General features: G+C 39.1%; 1 protein-coding gene and 1 non-coding gene across 4 annotated transcripts in view; both read left to right on the top strand.

The window, feature by feature from the left end:
* The window catches only part of Smg1 (SMG1 nonsense mediated mRNA decay associated PI3K related kinase), a 101,599-nt gene that overhangs the window by 9,744 nt on the left and 71,194 nt on the right, over positions 1 to 20,661 (top strand). The window contains exons 1-4 of one of the 3 annotated variants that reach the window (XM_031388031.1): positions 10,960 to 11,087; positions 13,683 to 13,740; positions 18,071 to 18,234; positions 18,745 to 18,900. In XM_031388031.1, coding sequence (XP_031243891.1) covers positions 13,727 to 13,740; positions 18,071 to 18,234; positions 18,745 to 18,900 — 334 coding nt within the window. In that variant the 5' untranslated portion in view covers positions 10,960 to 11,087; positions 13,683 to 13,726. Of the gene's footprint in view, positions 1 to 10,959; positions 11,088 to 13,682; positions 13,741 to 18,070; positions 18,235 to 18,744; positions 18,901 to 20,661 lie in introns of those variants that run through there. The other 2 variants (XM_031388030.1, XM_031388029.1) reach the window with 2 other exon arrangements.
* Positions 20,077 to 20,183, top strand: LOC116104200. Its single transcript, XR_004123736.1, has one exon. It is a non-coding gene; the product is annotated as a U6 spliceosomal RNA (small nuclear RNA).

The raw sequence follows: 20,661 nt of genomic DNA, 5'->3' as shown, positions 1-20,661 counted from the left end.
CTTTAAAAAAAAAAAGAAACTTTTCATTTGTTAAGCGCATAGGCGGAGGACCAATTTTGTGGAATTGGTTCTTCCCTTCCAGGGATCAAACTTAGGTCATCAGGCTCACATACCTATTGAGAAATCTTGTCAGACCTAAAACTAAGACAGTATTTAAGTGGCTATTTTACATAGTTAATACAGTGCATGTTACCATATTTCATTGAAAGTTATTGAGGACACACAAAAAATTGCACTATACTGTTCTTATTATGTGTGTTATGTGTTGTGTCTCTGAGGATTGAATGCAGGGCCATGTGTATGATAGATGTTCTACCACTGAGATACATCCCAGTCCTTTGTTTGTTTGAGACAAAGTCTCACTACCTGGAGCTGATTGGCCTGGAGTTTGATATGTAGACCAGATGGTCTTGAACTCACAGATACACCAGCTCCCCCAAGCCTGACTCCTACTACTCTTATTTATTTATTTATTTATTTATTTATTTATTTATATTTTTGGAGACACAGTTTCACTATGTAGTACTACTGGTTGTCCTGGAACTCACAGAGTAGATTATGCTGGCCTCAAACAGAGATCCACTTGTGTCTATCTCCCAAGTACTGGGATTAAAGGTATGCACTATCTGGCAACACATGCTCTATTTTTAAAAGACACAGTTATACATATGTATGGGGTACAAAGTGATGTTTAGATAAATATACATAATGTATATAATGCTGATGGATTAAATCAAGCTAATTACTTTTTCCTTTTTTTGAGAGGAGAGAAGCTTTTTGAAATGGACTATTTACTATTTACTATTGATTGATTGATTGATGCAGGGTTTTCACTGTGCAGCTTTGGCTGGCTCCAAATCTGAAGTCATCCAGCTTCAGCTTCCCACATGCTGGTGTTACAGGTGTGTACCATGCATACCTACTTTTGAAATGCACTTTTTTGGAATATTTTGAAGTACAAAGCACATTGTTTCTGACAAAGTCATTTTTTTTTTTTAAATAGCAGAGATCAAACTTTTTTTTCCTCTTGAGACTTTGTACTCTTTTACCAAAGAACATTATGTTGTTATCTCTTTCTCTAAATGTTTTAGACACACACATACACTCTCACACATGTAGGTGCACATACACTAGTGTGTTATGTAGCTATAAATTTTGATAAATTTTCATTGTTTTTAAAGGATGTATGACATCAGTACTTAAATGTCTTCTAAGCATGTGGCATTCTTGGTATTACTTAGTTATAAAATATGGTGGGGTGATAGATTGCACTGTAGGGTAGTGGTATGTTTCCTAGTGTGTTCCTGGTATGTTTCCCAGAAACCAATTTTATATTGCTTAGTAAGGGACTTATAGATGTGAATCTGCTTGCTTTTCTCTTCATGTCTTACCAATTCATCTAAGAACTTGCTACCAAGTGCTGTCCATGTGGCATGTTTTTAGTCTCAGGACACAGAGGAGGTCAGATCTCTGATTTCAAGGCCAGCCTGTTCTATATAAGGAGGTCCGGACCAGTCAAAGGTTATTATACATGGGGAGACCCTGACTCAAAACATTAAACAAAACAAACAACTGGCTACTGGTTGAAAGTATAAGCTAGAGAAAATAATCTAATCTTTGTAACTTTGGATGTATTTGGAGAGCAGGGACATCATTTAAATTGCTACTGTGTAGGTTTATAGGTAGTATGTAGTTTAACTTTCATCATACAGTTAGAAACTAATTCTTTTGAGAACATCATTGAATCTTTCCTCTCCTAGTCTAGTACCTGTGTGTATGTAGAGTTTTAATGAAGCAGTAGGAGGTGACAGAGACATGGGAAAGTTGCATTCTGAGGTGGAACAGCTTTGCATCCTTTGTTTCTTTTAAAAAGAGATAAGATTGATTGAGGTAGTGTATTAATGTAAGGATGTGTGTGCACTACTAGGTAGATTTTGGTAGGATTTAAAATTGTATAAATTTATTCAGATTAGCAAATAATGCCTTTTCTAAGGCGCTTCATACGTAAATACTTTTTTCTATTGTTAAAGGAAATTATAAAAGTTACTTATTTTAAATTAAATGTGATTTAAATGTGTTTAGTATAGAATATAACAAAAATGGAGTTTATAGATTTTGTAGGTCTGAAATAACTTAAATAGGTGGTTTAAAGATAATTTCTAGCTTCCTTAAGTTTAAGCTAAACATTAAGTATGGCTCCCTTCTTCCCTCCTTCTCCTCCTTTTATAGAATTACTTATTTTATGTGTATAGTGTTGCTCATGTGCTCATGTCAGTGTGTATCATATGCATGCTTGGTGCCCAAGGAGGTCAGAAGGTGTCAGACCCTCTGACAGTGTTGTTGTACTAGAAGTTTATAACTGTTAATTGTTGATTTTGGTGGCACTTGTATGTTACTGGTCCAAGTTTTTCTGGGTGCTTTGGCCAGATAGTTTTCAGCTTCAGTTCTTCCTATGTATGGGCTGTTTCTCAGGTCAGCAACTTGTTTCACTGGAGGTATAGTGACATTCAACCAGTGCCATGGCTCTTATGTTTTCTTTTTTTTTAAAGATTAGTTTATTTATTATATGTAAGTATAAGTAGCTGTTTTCAGACACACCAGAAGAGGGCATCAGATCTCATTACAGATGGCTGTGAGCCACCATGTGGTTGCTGGGACTTGAACTCAGGACCTTTGGAAGAACAGTCAGTGCTCTTAACGGCTAAGCCATCTCTTCAGCCCTATAGTAGCAGTCAGTGTGCTTAACCACTGAGCCATCTCTCCAGACCTTTTTTTCTTATAAAATGGCTAAATATGATGGGCAGTATAAGGCATGGCATGCTGAATTATTCAAAACAAATCTTGCTTTCTTTGATAACCTTACTATAAGAAAGGAGTTTATTTTATTTTTTGAGGTGTTGAACCCAGGGCGTCATATATGTTAAGAGAGTGTTCTACCATTGAACTTTTGCCCTAGCTGAAGGGCAAATACTGAAAAGATTAAAGTGACTTTGATGGAAGTGATGCTGTGTAGTTCTTTTGGTTTCGATAAATGATTATAGTAGTGTAACTACTATACCCAGGTTATAATTATTCTCCCAGAAGCCCCTGTGCCCTTTTGTAATCAGTTTCTTCACCTAACCAGCGCTTCTTCATAGTTCAGAATGTCACAAATAAGAATGTGGTTGGTTTTGAGGGGTGGTAAATGTATAAAATATACCATTTGTTGACATCATGATGTTATGCAGTCATGAGCACTTCTATTTAGTTTGAATAATCCTATATCCACTAAGTAGTCACTCCACATTCTCACTTTCATCCTGCGCATGACAACCACAGTCCTACCATTGTGAATCTGTTCAGTCACGAGTAGAATTGTGCAGCATGTGTCCTTTTGTTTCTGGCTAATGTCACTTAGTCTGATGTTTTCCACATTAACCCAAGGTGTTGCATATGTGAACACTTCATTCCTTCTTATTGTTGTACAATGCCTTGCATCTCTCCCTTCTGCCAGTAGAAATATAGATGATGTCTACTTCTTGACTAATGTAACTGTTGTGGTAGAACTTTGTATGCTTTTATTGCAACATGTATTTTCTTTTTTCTTTTTTTCCCCATGTGTAAGAGGTTTAATTGAGGGAGAGAGGGGGCAGTAGGGGAGAGGCAACATGTATTTTCAATTTTGGGCATATACCTTGAGAGATTTGCTGGGCTACATAGAATTTTCTGCCTTTTGAAGGATGGTCAAACTGTTTTCTGAAGTGGCTGTAATATTTTACATTCCCACAGCAATGTAGAAAGTCTCCATTTTCTCTACATCCTCATAAAACCGTGTTCTTTTTTTATTTTCAAGTTTTAAAATTCTGATTATTGTAGTTAGTAAATTTTCCTTGTAGTTTTAATTTGCATTTTCCTAATTTTAGATGATATTGAATGTTTTCATTTGCTCATTGACCCTTTGTCTCTGTCTCTCCCTTTCCTCCCTCCTTTATTTCTTGTTCTTGAGTAAGGTCTGCTTTGTAGCTGGGCTGCCTAGATCTTGTGTTCTTCCTGGTTCTTCAACTACAGCCTCCTGAGCCCATGCTCCATAGTGAAATTAGATCTTTGAAGTTAGATCTTTAAGCTAAAACACAAAACTTAATACATTTCCATTCACCATCATCTTCTAAACTTCCATCTTTTCTTCTGCCTTCTTTTATCATTGTTGAAAAAACTGTGTTTGCTCTCTCTGGAAGAACATGTGGTATATGATAGTACCTCCTGTTGTTAGTGGTAACATCTCAAGGAAATGAGCAGCTGAAACCATCCTATAACTAACTAACTAATGAGTGTGTGAGTTTGAAGAAGGAGCTAATAGTGGGATTTTTTTTTTCTGAAATAGCTCAACATTTTTACACCCCCCCCCTCTTTTTTTTTCCCAAGACAGGGTTTCTCTGTGTAGCCTTGGCTGTCCTGGAACTCACTCTATAGACCAGGCTGGCCTCGAACTCAGAAATCTGCCTGCCTCTCCCTCCCAAGCGGTGGGATTAAAGGCATGCGCCACCACCGCACTGTTTACATCCTGCCTTAATCACTGTTCTGTTGCTGTGAAGACACACTATGGCTGAGGCAACTCTTATAAGAGAAAGCATTTAATAGGAGGGGTTGATTGCAGTTTCAGAGGTTTAGTCTATTATGATCATGTTGAGGAACATGGTGGCATGCAGGCAGGTGTAATGCTGGAAAAGTAGTTAAGAGCTACATCTTGATGGTGGGAGCCGGGTGGGGGCAACTGCTGTAGACTTTTGAAACATCAAAGGCTACCCTCCAGTGACACCCTTCTTTGAGCAAGACCACACTTACTCCAATAAGTCCATACCTTCTAATCCCCTCACCTGGCTCCATTCCTTTGTGACTAAGCATTCAAATATATGAGCTGATAGGTTATTCTTTTTTTTTTTTTTTTTTTTTCGAGACAAGGGTTTCTCTGTGTAGCCCAGGCTGGCCTCGAACTCAGAAATCCACCTGCCTGTTTCCCAAGTGCTGGGATTAAAGGTGTAAGCCATCACTGCCTGGCCAGTAGAGGTCATTCTTAATTCAAACCACAACAGCATTTAGATTATGCAATTTAGAGTAGTCTTTTTCTAGATTTATTTATTTTAAGATTGACTCTGGTCTCTATAGTGTTGGTTGTCCTGTAATTTAGATACCTGCTTGTGCTTTCTGTGCTGGAACTAAGTTATGTGCCACTATGCATATCTAGATTATAGATTCTTAGGAGAGTTGGAAATATCTGTTGTAATCTTTTAAAAGATGTGTGTGAGTGCTTGAGTCCTCTTCTGGTATGGAAGTAGGGGATAGAGGACAACTTGTAGCAATTGGTTTTCTCCTTCCAACATGTGCTTCTGAGGTCAGGGGATTGAACTGGTGTCATTAGGCTTGACTGCAAGTGCCTATACTTCTTGGGTCACCTCCTCAGCCCTCTTTGTAGTCTTTAGCTTTCAGTCCTTTTTGTAAAAGGTCCAAGAAAATATTGGTATTTTTCCTTTTTTGTTATGTTTGACAGTTGGGGACTGAACCAAGGTTCTCATGCCTTCTGTGCCATGTGCATTACTACTGAGTTAAATTCTCAGCCCAGAAACGTTGATTTTACTGGAAGGATTTGGAGAGGAAGTTTAGATTGCACTTGAACTGCAAAGTTGAACAAAAAGCCCCAGTGACTTAATTTAGTCAACAGGTAATTCTATATGTTGTCTAGGCAGTATGGTATCTAACAGGCCTCTGCCCTTCTGATGTTTTACACTTTTTTGTAGAGTACATACAGTTAGTAAGAGCTGAGGGGAAATCCATTAGGCCTTCTGAACTGCACAAATATTGATGGCTCCTAAGGAAACTTGGGAAACTGAACTTTGGCAAAGGAAAGTTGAGTGAGGCTTGGAAAGATAATGAAAAAGGCTGAGTGAGCAAGGGCTAAGGACAATGCTGTTCAGGCAGGCAGAGATTAAATTCTAAAAACCAAAAAGTTAAAACTTGAGATAGTAGATAGTTTAACTTGGAAAGGAACATGTACACGATGATGATGAGAGAGTGACATTAGTTTTGTGCCTTAGAATTATTTTTTGCATTGTGTAGAAGAGACCGGGTGCGTGCATGCGTGTGTGCATGTGTACATGTGTGTAGCTGAGTATTGGAGATGAGATATGTAGTTTGACAGTTCATAGAGTGCCTCTTACTAGAAAACACCTGAAGATGGCACTGTTTTTTCTGTGGGGGATACTGGGAACAAAGGAGTCAGTTGTGTTTGAGGTTGTTAGAACATTGAGAGGTTTGTTTTTTTTTAAATTTTGTTTTTGAGTTAAGGTTTTACTATATTGCCCAGACTGGATATAGCTTCTCAGTTCAGGTTAGCTTCTTGCATCTGTCTCCAAAGGAGCTGGATTGCAGATGTGTGCCCCTGTGTCTAGCTTGAGAAGGTGAAATATACAGGCCTGATACTCAGAATGGATATATAGTGATACCTACTTGTGCAAGTTGATGATATGCAGATGATACTTTGTCAGCAAGGATTAATGTCAGGAAAGGTTAAAGAGAGTACAAATCAGATGGCTTCCCAGAGGGCTTAAGGCTAGGCCTTTAAGGGTCTGCAAGGATTGGTGGTTTGGCAAAGGAGCCTGTGAGAGGATCAGGAGGACAATCAATTGTTCCATTCTCTCAAGATCTGATTGTAAGTATTGTTTTATGAGTTAAAAAAATAACTTATGTGTATGTATTAGTCAGAGTTCTCTAGAGTCACAGAACTTATGGTAGTCTCTATATAGTAAAGGAATTTATTGATGACTCACAATCTGTAGTCCAACTTCCAAAATGGTCAGCAGCAGCTGTGAATGGAAGTCCAAGGATCTAGCAGTTGCTCAGCTCCACAAGGCAAGCAGGAGAAGGAGAGAGCCTTCCTTCTCCCAATGTCCTTATATAGGTCTCCAGCAAAAGGTGTGACCACACCTTTAATCCCAGACTTGACCTTGACCTTGACTAGATGACCTTGAACTCGGAGATCATCCTTTCTTAATCTCTTCATAGCCACTGTGCCTCAAGATCTCCATGCTAAGATAGATCCAAGTCAGAAACGTGTATCTCTTAGCCTCCAAATTAGGCCCACAGGTGAGCCCTCCAATTCTGAACTGTAGTCTAGATATAGTCAAGTTGACAGCCAGGAATAGCCACTACAGTGTATGTGTGTTTTCATGAATGTTATAGTACCTATAGAGGCCCAAAGAGGGTATTGGGTCTCTTGGAGCTGGAGTTTCAGGTGATTCTGAGCTGTCAAATACAGGTGTTGAAAACCAAACTTTGGTCCTTTGGGAAAACAGCACAGTAATTCTTAACATAGCTAAGCTCCAGCCCATAATATAAGAATATTTAAAAGAGAGAGTGTTCCATATTCTTTTTTCTCATCTCATTTTTCAGGCAAAACTCACAACTCTACTTGTAGTTCTGTGAGAGCCTGAGAGAGTGAGTAGATTTGAGACTTGAAAATAGATCTTGGATTTAGCAACCTCAGGGGGCAGAGGCATGAGCAGAAGTCACATCAGGTAGGAGTTGAGAAAGTGGAAGTGGTGAAGAAATGGGCGAGGGGAGTGCAGACATCTTGGATAGTTGACCTCGGGGAGCAGATTATGTGGTACAGGGGCATGTGGGCTTGATGGAGAGAGAGAACAGAGAGGGAGAGAGAGAACAGAGAGGGAGAGAGAGTGTGTGTGTGAAAGTGTGTGTGTACTCATATCTTTTAAATGAAAGACAATAAGTTAGGAAATTTCACATGTTTAGGAAGAAAATTTAGCTGTATTGGAAAGAGAAGTACCTGAAAAATTGAGAGGAATTAGAGGAGATGGAGATACAGGAATGAGTGCAGATATGTTACCATATGTCTCTTCTTGGCAAAGGTTGGAGTCTGTGTGTGGGTTGGAGTTAGGAGGATGTTTTGGAATCAGAAGAGAATGGGGAGGTCTGGGTAGTTTGTTGGCAATGTTATGCTTCTGAGTGAGTAGCTGATCATTGGATTTATTTGAGGTTGGGGTTTTGACATCTTAGTGTGAAGAAAATCATAAGAAAAATTAAAGAACTCGGCAAGGCTATTATGTCACAGTCTAAGCTAGTTACCAGAGGAAGTGAGTAAAGAGATTATTTGGACTAGATTGAATTACAGAGCCATTGTATCTACAGCCACTTTAAATAATCAAACCAAACAAGACACCAGGCAGAGCAGCATTGAGAAAGAACATTTGGAAACTGAAAAAAAAATGGATATGGGCTTTAGCTAAAAGAGTGAAATGAACTCAGATGTGGTGGTGCGTGTCTTTAATTTTAGCACTTGGAGGCACAGGCAGGCAGATCTCTTTGAGTTTGAGGCCAGCATGGTCTATATAATAAGTTCCAGGGACTGGCAAGATGGCTCAGTGGGTGAGGGCACTGACCGCTCTTCCGAAGGTCCTGAGTTCAGATCCCAGCAACCACATGGTGACTCACAACCACCCGTAAGTGGGGCTAGCAGAGGTCTTGAGTTCAATTCCCAGCAGCCACACACATGATGGCTCACAGCCATCTGTACAGCTACAGTGTACTCATACACATAAAATAAATAGATCACACACACACACACACACACACACATACACACAAACATACACAGAGGGGGGGGGAGACAGACAGACAGACACGGGGGTGTACTGAAAGGCAGCCCTTAGAGGTGGGTGGGGTGAATATGTGCTTCTTTGTATTTTTATTTTTTTTAAGATTTATTTATTATATGTAAGTACACTGTAGCTGTCTTCAGACACACCAGAAGAGGGCATCAGATTTCACTACAGATGGTTGTGAGCCACCATGTGGTTGCCAGGATTTGAATTCAGGATCTCTGGAAGAGTAGTCAGTGCTCTTAACCGCCGAGCCATAATTTACCCCCTCTCCCCCAATGTTTCAGTGATCTGAAAACTAAGTGAAGGTCAGGGTGGAGTTTTGAGGAACTTGGCTGTGAAGAATCTGGACAATTACTGATGAGATGGGATGTGCAAGACAGGGTCTCATGTGACCCAGTCTGCTCTTCAGATTGCTGTGTAGGTGAGGCTGTCTGTCCTTCAGTTCTTTTCCTTCCTTTTTTTCTTTCTTTTTTTCTTTTTTTGTTTTGTTTTCGAGACAGGGTTTCTCTGAGTATCCCTGGCTATCCTGGAACTCACTCTGTAGACCAGGCTGGCCTTGAACTCAGAAATCCACCTGCCTCTGCCTCCCAAGTACTGGGATTAAAGACATGTGTCACCACTGCCGGTTCGTCTTTCAATTCTTGATCCTCCTACCTCCACCTCCTAAGAGCTAGGATTCCATGTGTGACACTGACTAGATATTTATATTTTGGTTGTGAGCCTAGCCTTTAACGGCTGAGCCATCTCTCCAGCCCTGACTAGATATTTAGAAGGAAAGGAGTCCAGTTACTTGTACAGGAGTGTTGTTCATGTGCTCTTTTAAGTGGTGTGGTGAAGAGTGGTGAAGTGGAAGAGTTTGCCCTACAGAACGTAAAAGTGTTTGGGAGACAGGTGAAACTTAGGGTCTAGGTGACTTCTCTAGGAAAGAGCTTTACTTATTGTCTAATGAAGATGGAAAAGGCTATATGTGCATATGGAGGTGAATTTGGATTTATAGGGAGAAAGTTTGTAGTCATTAGGACAACTGGGAACTTTAGGTCAGTTAGGGAACCTCAGTCACCCAACCCATAAAATCCAATTAATAGGGTTGTGGTAAAGATGAAATGAGATGGTAGATGTTACTTTACTCAGTGCTGTGATAAACATTTGACAAAAGCAGTTCAAGGGAAGAAGGATTTATTTTGGATTTTATTTATTATACTTTCAGAATGTGTCAGTCCATCATGGCAGGCTAGGCATGGTGGCCAAAGTAGAAGAGTGTGATAGGAAGGAGTCAGGGAAGGAGTCAAGGATAATACATTCCCAAAGACCTTCTTCTTCTTCTTCTTCTTCTTCTTTTTTTTTTTTTGGTTTTTTGAGACAGGGTTTCTCTGTATAGCCCTGGCTGTCCTGGAACTCACTCTGTAGACCCGGCTGGCCTCGAACTCAGAAATCTATCTGCCTGCCTCTGAGTGCTGGGATTAAAGGCATGCGCCACCACTGCCCGGCCGACCCACTTCTTATAGTGAAGTCCTAAAGCGGTGGTTTTCAACTTTCCCAGTGCTGAAACCCTTTAATACAGTTCCTCATTTTGTGGTGCCTCCCAACCATAAATTATTTTTGATGCTACTACATAAGAGTACTTTTGCTACTGTACTTTACTGTACATCACTGAGTTGTAATGTATCTGCATTTTCCAGTGGGCTTAGGTGACCTCTGTGAAAGAGTCCTTTGACCTTCAAGAGAGGTTCGTTCACCCATAGGTTGAGAACTCCTATAAAAGTCCTATAGTTTCCCAAAATAGGACTACCAGATGGGACAAAGCATTTCAAACATGATCATATGGGGGTTTTCAGATGTGAATCTTTGATTAGGCTTGTTGCTCTTGGTAGGAGCTCATTGTGTTAGCACTTCTTAGAGTGAAAGTACAGTCTCTAAGCCTGTAGAGCATTGAAGGTCTTGTTATAGATTACTAGCCTTTTCTCCAAAGACAGTTATGCACATGAAGCAAAGGATACAGCCTAAAATAATTCCTCTTAGTGATTATACCTTCTGTTTAATCAGATTAGCTGTCAACTAACAGGGTATTTGAAGTACCTTGGAAGTCATGCATTTATCTGGTGTTATTAAAATTATACTTTACCAAGAAATTGTAGTAAGTACATTTTTAATATTGCAAAGTTGATGCAAATTCATTTATAACCGTAAAATGAAACTGCCTTGTTTTATTAAACATGAATATAGTTTTTTTAAAGAAGAGGTTTGTAAATTTTGGGTGCTTTTTTTCCTAGTTTTTTTTTTTTTTTTTTAAATGTAGGTACACGTAGAAGGAGTATTGTCTTACTTCTGACGCTAGTTGCAAGTAAAGTGCTCATCTATCAGGCTTGCAGTTTATTACCACAGAAAGTGTTCCTATTGTCAGGGATGGACACAGGACAGAGTCCATGAAAGTTCCAGGTATGGAGCTTGCAGTTGTTCTTTCCTTGGAGAAACAAAGATGGTATGACTTCCTGTTGGTATCTATGTTTAATAGTACCCAACTGGTACTCTTGCTCCTGCTTTTGTGGGAATTTTTATTGAAGCTCTGTAGCTAATTGTCTGCATAGTTATCTTAGTTTGCAGTACTCTGGAGTTTGATCTATGCAATTCAAATGTTCTTCTAAGTCATACCACTGCTCCACTTTGTGGTGTGGCTTAGACTCCCCCAGGTGAACAAAAGGAGCCTTCCTAGGCCTGACATTCCAAGATTTTAGAGACTACCTACAAGAATCCATGGCTAAAAGCTAGAGCCTCTTTGGGATAAGGTAATAATATATTTTGTTTTCATTCAACTAGCTACTGAGTTACAATAAAAATAGGTAATAGAGTTGGGCAGTGGTAGCACATGCCTTTAATCCCAGCACTTGGGAGGTAGAGGAAGGTGGACTTCTGAGTTCGAGGCCAGCCTGGTCTACATACAGAATGAGTTCCAGGACAGCCAAGGCTACACAGAGAAACCCTGTCTTGAAAAAAACAAAAAACAACAACAACAAAAAAGGTAATAGAACTTATAAATAAGTAATTAAAAATTGGTATTATAGTCACTTAGTACTTTACCAAGAAATTGTATTACTTACATTTTAATATAGCAAAACTGATGCAAATTCATTTATAATTTTGAAATGAAAAGACATTCTGTTAATTTGAACATTACCATCACCACCTCCTCCTCCTCCTCCTCCTCCTCCTCCTACTACTACTACTACTACTACTACTACTACTACTACTACTACTACTATTACTAGTACTATGATTTTGTTTTTTGTTTTTGGGAGACAGGGTTTCTCTGTGTAAAAGAACCTTGGCTGTCCTGGACTTGCTTTGTAGAGCAGGATGGCCTTGAACTCACAGAGATCCACCTGCCTCTGCCTCTGCCTCCTGAGTGCTTTGTGCCACCATGCCCAGCCCTGAATGCAGATTTGTTTTCAAGAAGAGTTTTGTATAAATAAGTCTCTGAGGGTTTGGAAAGCTGGCTAAATGGTGAAGAGGACTGGTTACTCTTGCAGGGGACCCAGGTTTTATTTCTAGCACTTAAAGGTGGCTCATAACTTTGTAACTCCAATTCCAAGGGAAACTTACACCCTCTTATGGCTTCTGCAGGAACCAGACATGCATGGAGTTTACGTACATACATGCAGGCTAAATGTTCCTACACAAAGAATAAAAAATAAAATTAAAAGGAAAGTGTCTGAGCTTCCCAAATAACCAATCTTTCAGCCCTAGACTCCTTCTTAGGACTATATTTCTAATGTGACAATGATGTTCTTGAAGCCTTAGGCTTTTTGTCTTTCCTTCTCCTTCATGAAAATATGTTTGAATCCAGGTGAGTAAGAGACTGTCCTGGTTAGTGTTTGGTCACCTTGACACTAGCTAGAGTTATTTAGGAAGAGGGAACTTTGGTTGAAAATATGCTAGATCAGATTGGCCTGAGTGCAAAGCCTGTTTGGCATTTATTTATTTATTTATTTATTTATTTAAGAACCCAGCTCACTGTGGGCAATGCCAACCCTGGACGAGGTGATCCTGAATTTTATAAGGAAGGCAGGGGAATCAGTTTCCTCCATGGTTTCTGCTTCACTTCTGCCTCCAGGTTCCTGCCTTGGGTTCTTACTCTTGGTGATGGAGTGTAACCTGAGAGTTGTAAGCTGAAATAATAATCCCCTTTGTTCCCCTGGTTGCTTTTGGTCTTGATGGATTGTCACAGGAGCAGAAAGAAACCCCAAGACAGAGACATTATGGGGATAGTATTAGATTTAAGCTTTAAAAGATACATCATTTATATGCAGAGTGAGCTCCTGGCATCTCCTTCAGCTGTCTTTTGCGTATCACCTTTGCAGAGAGTATATATTCTTACCTCATTGCTCTCATTTCCTGGTTTATGTCCATTACAAATTTGCTCTAGCCATGGGTGTGAAATCTCTTCAGCCCAGGTTAAAAACAGCTTAATGTGATGATGCTTATCCAGTGGCACCACTAGATGTGGTGTTTGCATCAAGTCATTTTAGGGTCCTTTATGGAAATGCTTCCTTATAGGGAATTTCCTGACTTCACACTTTGTAGAGGTGGCTTGTTGGGGGGCATGGGGTTGCTCTGTGTAATGCTTACAGGAGCTGTACCAAAGACTATCCACAAGATTCTGTCTCCTGTCTGTGGCAGATGTATAAGGGCTGAAGATTTGAGTCAGCTGAAGTGAATGGCCTCCTAGATTTATACTTTTTCTGGATTTTGAATATAGGTTAATAAAATGATTGGTAACTGTATTCACACAGGATCTATATGTTACAGTTAAAATTTAAATTCTTATGGATTCACTTTTTTTTTTTGATTGCCACTTAAAGAATTTTTTCCTTCCAAGGCTAAGTGGCTTTCCATCAGGATTTTTGCTTCAGTATTTGAACTTACTGTGGCCATAGTTAATGAAAAAGCATCTAACCAATGAGTGAGATTTGCTTCATGTTTGAACAAATGTTTTAACCCGCTGTCTTCACTAATACTGTAACTGCTGTCTTACAGATTGACTTGATGCAAAACACCACAAAGGCTCCATATTACACAGTATGCGATTTTTGAGGTATGAGCTTTAGAAACTTACTACCTCTCATGTGGCATGTACATTAGGTGTAACTTCAGTTGGATCATTTTGGGGAAATGTATGCATTTCTTCTTTTTTTCCTCTTAACATTTTTAGAGTATTAAAGGGACTGTGGAAATATTTTTGGATCCTTGTGAGGATTCTTAGTCTAACAGATATATTTTCTTTTTCCACTAAATTGAAACACTAATTCTGGTAGATACCTTTTTTAGCCCTTCTAACTAGCTTGGTTAGCACTGATTCCTGCCTCCTGGAGTTGGAAATCTATATTTTCTCTTTTGCGCTTTGCTAAATCTTAAGTGCTAATTTGTGTTCTTAACAGTTACTTATTTTTTAGACTGTGGTGGTCTTGTCTTGTTGGTGCTAACAGCCTAACAGTTTCTGAGACAAAGCAGAATTGATATTGTAAAAGTTGCAGTTTCATAAAAATGCTCAGCCATTTTGTACATTTTGTGTCAAAGAACTTGTGCTCAATGCTGGCAGGAAATACAAGTTTGCATTAGAAGAGCCTGACCACAGGAGGGCATTTGGGGCTGTTCTCACAGAGTGGTTGTGGCCTAGTGAGTTCTTGTTATTGTTAAATTTTTATAAAACTAACTTTATAATGAAAAAAACTTCAGTGCTCATAACCTTTGGGAGTTAAAAACCTTTATTTCTAATGAATTGGGTCACTCTTGGTTTTGTAAGCATAATGTGAAATCACATGAATCTAGTAAGTTAGAAACTTTTGGTAGCAATACAGTGCTTAATTTCTTAATTGAAGGGCATAAGCTGCTTTACATATAGTGTAAGAACTTTTTATTGCATTTACATGCTCATGAACTGTTAATATATATTTTTGGCTTGGAAAACTCAAGTTTATTTTGAATTATGACCATAATCCTTACCGTTCCCTGCAAGCTATGTATTTGTTAAGAATCCTGTATATGAGCTTTGTAACAGCCTTGTATGTTAGATAGGTATTAATTCACATTTTATACAAGAGAAAACAAAAGCCTGGAAAACAAGGGACCATGCTGTTAAAATGTTAAGGCTGGAGTCTTAGCCCAGATGTTTTTAACTTGCCCAATCTGCAATCTCATGTTACTGCTTTTTCACTGAAAGCGCTAGTTAGGATAGTATGGGCAACATGTGAGCATACTGAGAATAGGAAATGCCAGCATAAGTAAATATTGATAGACAGGTTTTGTATATCAGAATTAGTCATGTCCTTATCTGATTTGTGCATTTACTAAGTCATTTTTTTTTTTCAGATTGAAGTAAGTGAAAACTCACTCTTAGACCCTCTTCTCCTCTCCCCCCAATCCTCCCAGGAAGCCCATAAGCTCTTTTTTTTTTTTCCAGGATTTTTTGAGAAAGTAATAATGTATTAGTTGATTATAGGTAAATATTTAATATACTGTTTTTAGAGATATGAAGGATTTTTCAATTGTTTAATAAATTTTTATGCTTCATTGAGCATAAAATGCTCAGTCTTACTGACTTAGTGTCTGCAATAAGTATCTGCAAATCCTCCCCTCCCCCCCTAATTTCATGGATGATTTTATTTCTCTGCAATTGAAGAATTAGCTTTGTTTATATGGGCACAGACTCTGCATACTTGAAGAGGACAGTCTACCCTTAGCGGTTTTAGCTTGCCATGTTGTGATACTGACTCAGATTTTCTAGTTAGGAGTTCAAGTTTAATTGGACCTGCTCTGCATTCTGTATCAGCAGGAATTGCAGTAAGTAAGGTGTCTGGCCTGTGGGATAAGAACAGGATGATAAAGTAAAAATGAAGCATGTGTGCAAAATCCTGCTGCCTCATGAGTTCAGGTTTTTGGTTTGCTTGTTCTGTGGTACTGGGTATTAAACCGAGAACCTCACCTTGTTTATAGTAGCCAAGGAACTCTTAAACTGCCCATTACCCTCCTACTCGCCAATTAGAGTTTTCAAAGATTTATTTATTTTTATGTGCATTGATGTTTTACCTGCACATATGTCTATATGAGGCTGACAGATACTCTAGAAGTGGAGTTACAGATAGTTAGGAGCTGCTGTGAGTGCTGGAAATTAAACCTCAGTCCTGGAATAGCAGCCAGTGTGTGTGTGTGGTTTTTGTTGTTGTTGTTGTTGTTGTTGTTGTTGTTGTTTGTTTTTAAAAGATTTTATTCACTTTATGTATGTGAGTACACTGTGGCTGTCTTCAGACACACCAGAAGGCGGCATCAGATTCTATTACAGATGGTTGTGAGCCACCGTGTGGTTGCTGGGAATTGAACTCAGGACTTCTGGAAGAGCAGTCAGTGCTCTTTACTGCTGAGCCATTTCTTCAGCCCATAATTCCTTTTTGGAGGGGTGGAGGAGATGGATTTCAGGTTTTTTCTGTGTACCTCTGGGTGTTGTAGAACTCACTTTATAGACCAGGCTGCCCTTGAACCCAGAGATCTGACTGCCTCTGCCTCTTGAGTGCTATCTTTAAAAGGCATGCACTACCACTCCAGACTTTGAGGACCACATGTTAGGAGAGAATTGACTGCCACAAGTTGCCAATTTTTAACTTTTATATGTTTGCTGTGGCACTTGTGGGCACACGTATATACCCATCACTGACAGTTACACTCACAATAAGTAATTAAATGTAATAAAAATTATATCAGATTTTTATGAGGCAAGATGTCACTAAATTGCCCTGGTTGGTGCTGAACTTTGTGATCTTGCTTTTATCTGAGTAGTTAAGATTGTAGTTTTATCACCAGCGCAGAAGATATTTGTAATAGATAGAGAAATTACTGCTACTACTACTATTACTACTACTATTATTCTTTAAGTGAATTTCTTTTTCTTGGGACAATCAAACAAGCAACTACTTATTTGTGTTCTTCATATGCTGAAATAGAATATTTGATTTTCTTCCGTCTTGATAGTTAATGAGTGATACCTAGAAGAATAAGACTCATGAAATTCTTGTAGTTTGCCTTGGTTCTTTATTTCACTGAAGAGGAAATTGAGACATAGAACTAATAGGAGCTAATAGGTGGATAAAGATGTTGAGTTTTGTCTTGGGCTACATCGTTTGTTAATTCCTAATTGTCAGGCATTATTCTGACTAATTACATTACTGATCCCAGCCTTCAGAGTCAGCATGTCTGGAATTCTGAGACCTTACCTTCTCTTAACATTTTGTTTGTTGGGCTGGCAAGATGTGTCTAAGTGCTCTTGTTGTCAAGCCTGATGACCTCAGTTCAGACTTTGTGGACCACATGTTTGAAGGAGAGAATTGACTGCCACAAATTGTTATTTTTAACTTTTATATGCATGCTGTGGCACTTGTGGGCACATGTATATACCCATCATTGATCTCATACTCACAATAAATAATTAAATGTAATAAAAAATTTAACTTTATTTCTTGCTTTTTAAATAAGTTTAGTTGGCATTCTTTTTGGCAAAGGCATTAAAATATAGCTGAGCATAAACAAGATCTTTCATTTAGTTAGTGTTCTTATAGCCTACTTGCATATTTTTCTGCCAGATAATTGAAAATTCCAATGAGAGTTTGGTAGACATTGCTACAGGCACTAACTTTACAAGGAGGTTGGAGCACACAGTCTCTTTGACATGCTGACACTATTTTTTATTTGTAACCAGGAAGACTGACCACTTAACCTTTTCTGGAAGGAAGAGTGTAGGAATTACTTTTTTAGAATCACATCATGGGAGCAAATCCTTGAGCTAGAGTGACCAGTTTAGCTTTTCTGGGACAGGAAGCATGCAAAACAAGAAACTCCTGGAGCTCAGGAGGTAGCTTTCTCCAAAAAATGATTGTTGCATATGCACGAGAACCTGAATTGGATTCCTAGCACCCACATAAAAAGCTGGATGTAGTATGTATGTTTGTAATTACAGCTCAGGGGAAGCAGAGATAGGCAGATTTGTGGAGCTCCCTACCTAGCCAGCCAGCTTGATTGTTTTATCTCAGGTCCCAGCAGGAGACTCCTAGGGAAGCAAAATGAATAGCTTCTGAGGAGTAGCACCAGAGCTTGATCACAGCTTGTTAGTCTCCACACATATGTACATCTCCCTTCTGTGAAAAAATTAACATGAGTTGGTCAGTATAATCCAGGTGGCTCTCCAACAGGAGAGTATGAGCCACAGGCAGTTTTATTGATATTCTCTTTGCAGCTGAAAGACTTACTAGAAAATGGAGTATTTATTTATATAGAGTTATAGCTGATCATAAAGGTTAGTGGGAGAGATGCCATATAGCTTTGGCTGTTAAAATGTTTGCTTAAAACTCTGATACTAATATTTTTTTTTTCTTTTTCAGAACTGATAGTGCATCAGCCGACCCAGATACTTTAAAATACTCCTCATCTAGAGATAGGGGTGTTTCTTCCTCTTATGGACTGCAACCTTCAAATTCAGCTGTGGTGTCTCGGCAAAGGCACGATGATACCAGAGGCCATGCTGACATACAGAATGACGAAAAGGGTATATAAATTTTCTCTTGTTGGGCCATGCTTCTTTAGTCTTGTTTCTTTCTTTCTTTCTTTCTTTCTTTTTTTTTTTTTTTTTTTTTTTTTTTTTTTTTTTTTTTTTTTTTTGAGACAGGGTTTCTCTGTGTAGCCCTGGCTGTCCTGGAACTCACTCTGTAGACCAGGCTGGCCTTGAACCCAGAAATCCGCCTGTCTCTGCCTCCCAAGTGCTGGGATTAAAGGCGTGTGTCACCACTGCCCAGCGCTTCTCTTTTCTTAACCTTCCTGCTAGGTAACATCTGAGGTTCTTCCAGGCTACTGTCTCATTTATTCATCCAAAATGTGCTTAAAGCATCTGTCTGAATTTAACTTTATTTCTCTACTTATCATCCCAAGGAGTCAGAATGGTTTGGAGTCAGGTAGCACAGGGAGGATGAGAGAATTATGTTGTAAATGGCTAAGATCCTGTTAGTTGAGGGAATGAAACAGGGCCCTGTTAAGATAATGTCAACATTGCTGTTTTCAGGTGGCTACAGTGTCAATGGAGGATCTGGGGAAAATACTTATGGTCGGAAGTCGTTGGGGCAAGAGCTGAGGATTAACAATGTGACCAGCCCTGAGTTTACAAGTGTTCAGCATGGAAGTCGTGCATTAGCCACCAAAGACATGAGGAAATCACAGGGTAAGACTTGGAAACCAGGGTTGACACATGTCCATGAGTGCAGCTGGCAGACATTTACACTTTATTTCTGTGAACTGCTAGCTTGTAAGAAAGGGTTACAAGTCTGGGTTATATAGTATTTGTTTATTTGTTTGAGACAGGGTTTCTTTTAACAGCCCTGGCTGTCCCAGAACTCAGTTCATAGACCAGACTGGCCTAGAACTCAGAGATCCACCTACCTCTGCCTCCCATGTTCTAGGATTAAAGATGTATACCACCATCCCCAGTTTAAGAGGTTAAGATTTTAAAGGGTTTCTGAATGGGCAGTGGATATGGTAAGTGGAATCTTTTTAAAAATTAAATATACCCATACCTTGCCGCCTTTTGCAGATTTACCAGTATAAAGTGCTTTCAACATTCTGAATATTAAAGATAATATGTATTCAAGCCAGGCATAGTGGTACATCCCTTTAATCCCAATACTTGGGAGGCAGAGGACAGTAGATCTCTGGCTAGAGTGGTTTACATAGTAAATTCCAGGACAGCCAGAACTATATAATAGAGAGACCTCTGTCTCAAGAACAAACAAACAAAAAACCCAAAGGGGCTGGCGAGATGGCTCAGCGGGTAAGAGCACTGACTGCTCTTCCAAAGGTCCTGAGTTCGGATCCCAGCAACCACATGGTGGCTCACAACCACCCATAATGAGATCGGATGCCCTCTTCTGGTGCATCTGAAGACAGCTACAGTGAATTACACCGAAGCGAGTAGGGCCGATCGAGTGAGGCAAGTGGGGCCGAGCAAGTGGGGCTGGAGCGAGAGGGCTGGCAGAGGTCCTGAGTCCAATTTCCAGCAGCCACACACATGATGGCTCATGGCCATCTGTACAGCTACAGTGTACTCATACACATAAAATAAATAAAATAAATCTTAAAAAAAAAAACAACCCAAACATAGTGTATATTTCTTTTATTAAAGGGAAGTAAAATTTTATTGATAATGCTTCATACAAAGTTGAAGTGTGTTATATATATGTATATAATATATACATATATGTGTGTGTGTATATATATATAAAATATATATTATATGTGGTTTGTTATATACAGTTGCTTTTTGCACAGTGTTGGTTTATGTGTAAGCTGTTGAACATTTTGTGTGGGTACAAATATACCACCTTTAAAAAATGCATTTGTGGTGCTCACTTTGGCAGCATATATACTAAAATTGGAATGATACAGAGAAGATGAGCATGGCCTCTGCACAAGGATGACACACAAATTCATGAAGGGTTCTATATTTAAAAAAAAAAAAGGGAAAAAAGATACATTTATGCTGGGCAGTGGTGGTACACTTTAATCCCAGCACTTGGGAGGCAGAGGCAGGAAGATTTCTGAGTTCGAGGCCAGCCTGGTCTACAGAGTGAGTTCCAGGACAGCAAAGGCTACATAGAGAAACCCTGTTTTGGAAAAAAAATGCATTTAACTTAAACAAACAAAAAACCCAAAAAACCCAAATGATTTCTTGGGCTAGGGAGATGGTTCAGTGCTTAGGTACTCTTTTTACTCTTATATACCTGGGTTTGAGTCCCAACACCCTTCTGCTCAAACTAGAGAAATGATAATGTGAACAAGATGTTTCTTGCAGGGGAATCTCTTAAGAAGTAGAAACATGGTCTTTTCTGCTTATAGAGATATTGTCCCTGGCTTGGAGTCATTGCCTGTTCTTGTTTTGTTTTCTTCTCCTGTTTCTTTTTTCTTTTTCTTTTCTTTTTTTTTTTTT

Source organism: Mastomys coucha, unplaced genomic scaffold, assembly GCF_008632895.1.
Source record: "Mastomys coucha isolate ucsf_1 unplaced genomic scaffold, UCSF_Mcou_1 pScaffold21, whole genome shotgun sequence".
NCBI lineage: Eukaryota > Metazoa > Chordata > Mammalia > Rodentia > Muridae > Mastomys > Mastomys coucha.
Note: the sequence above shows the minus strand (reverse complement) of the source record. Positions and strands in the feature narration are given on the sequence as shown.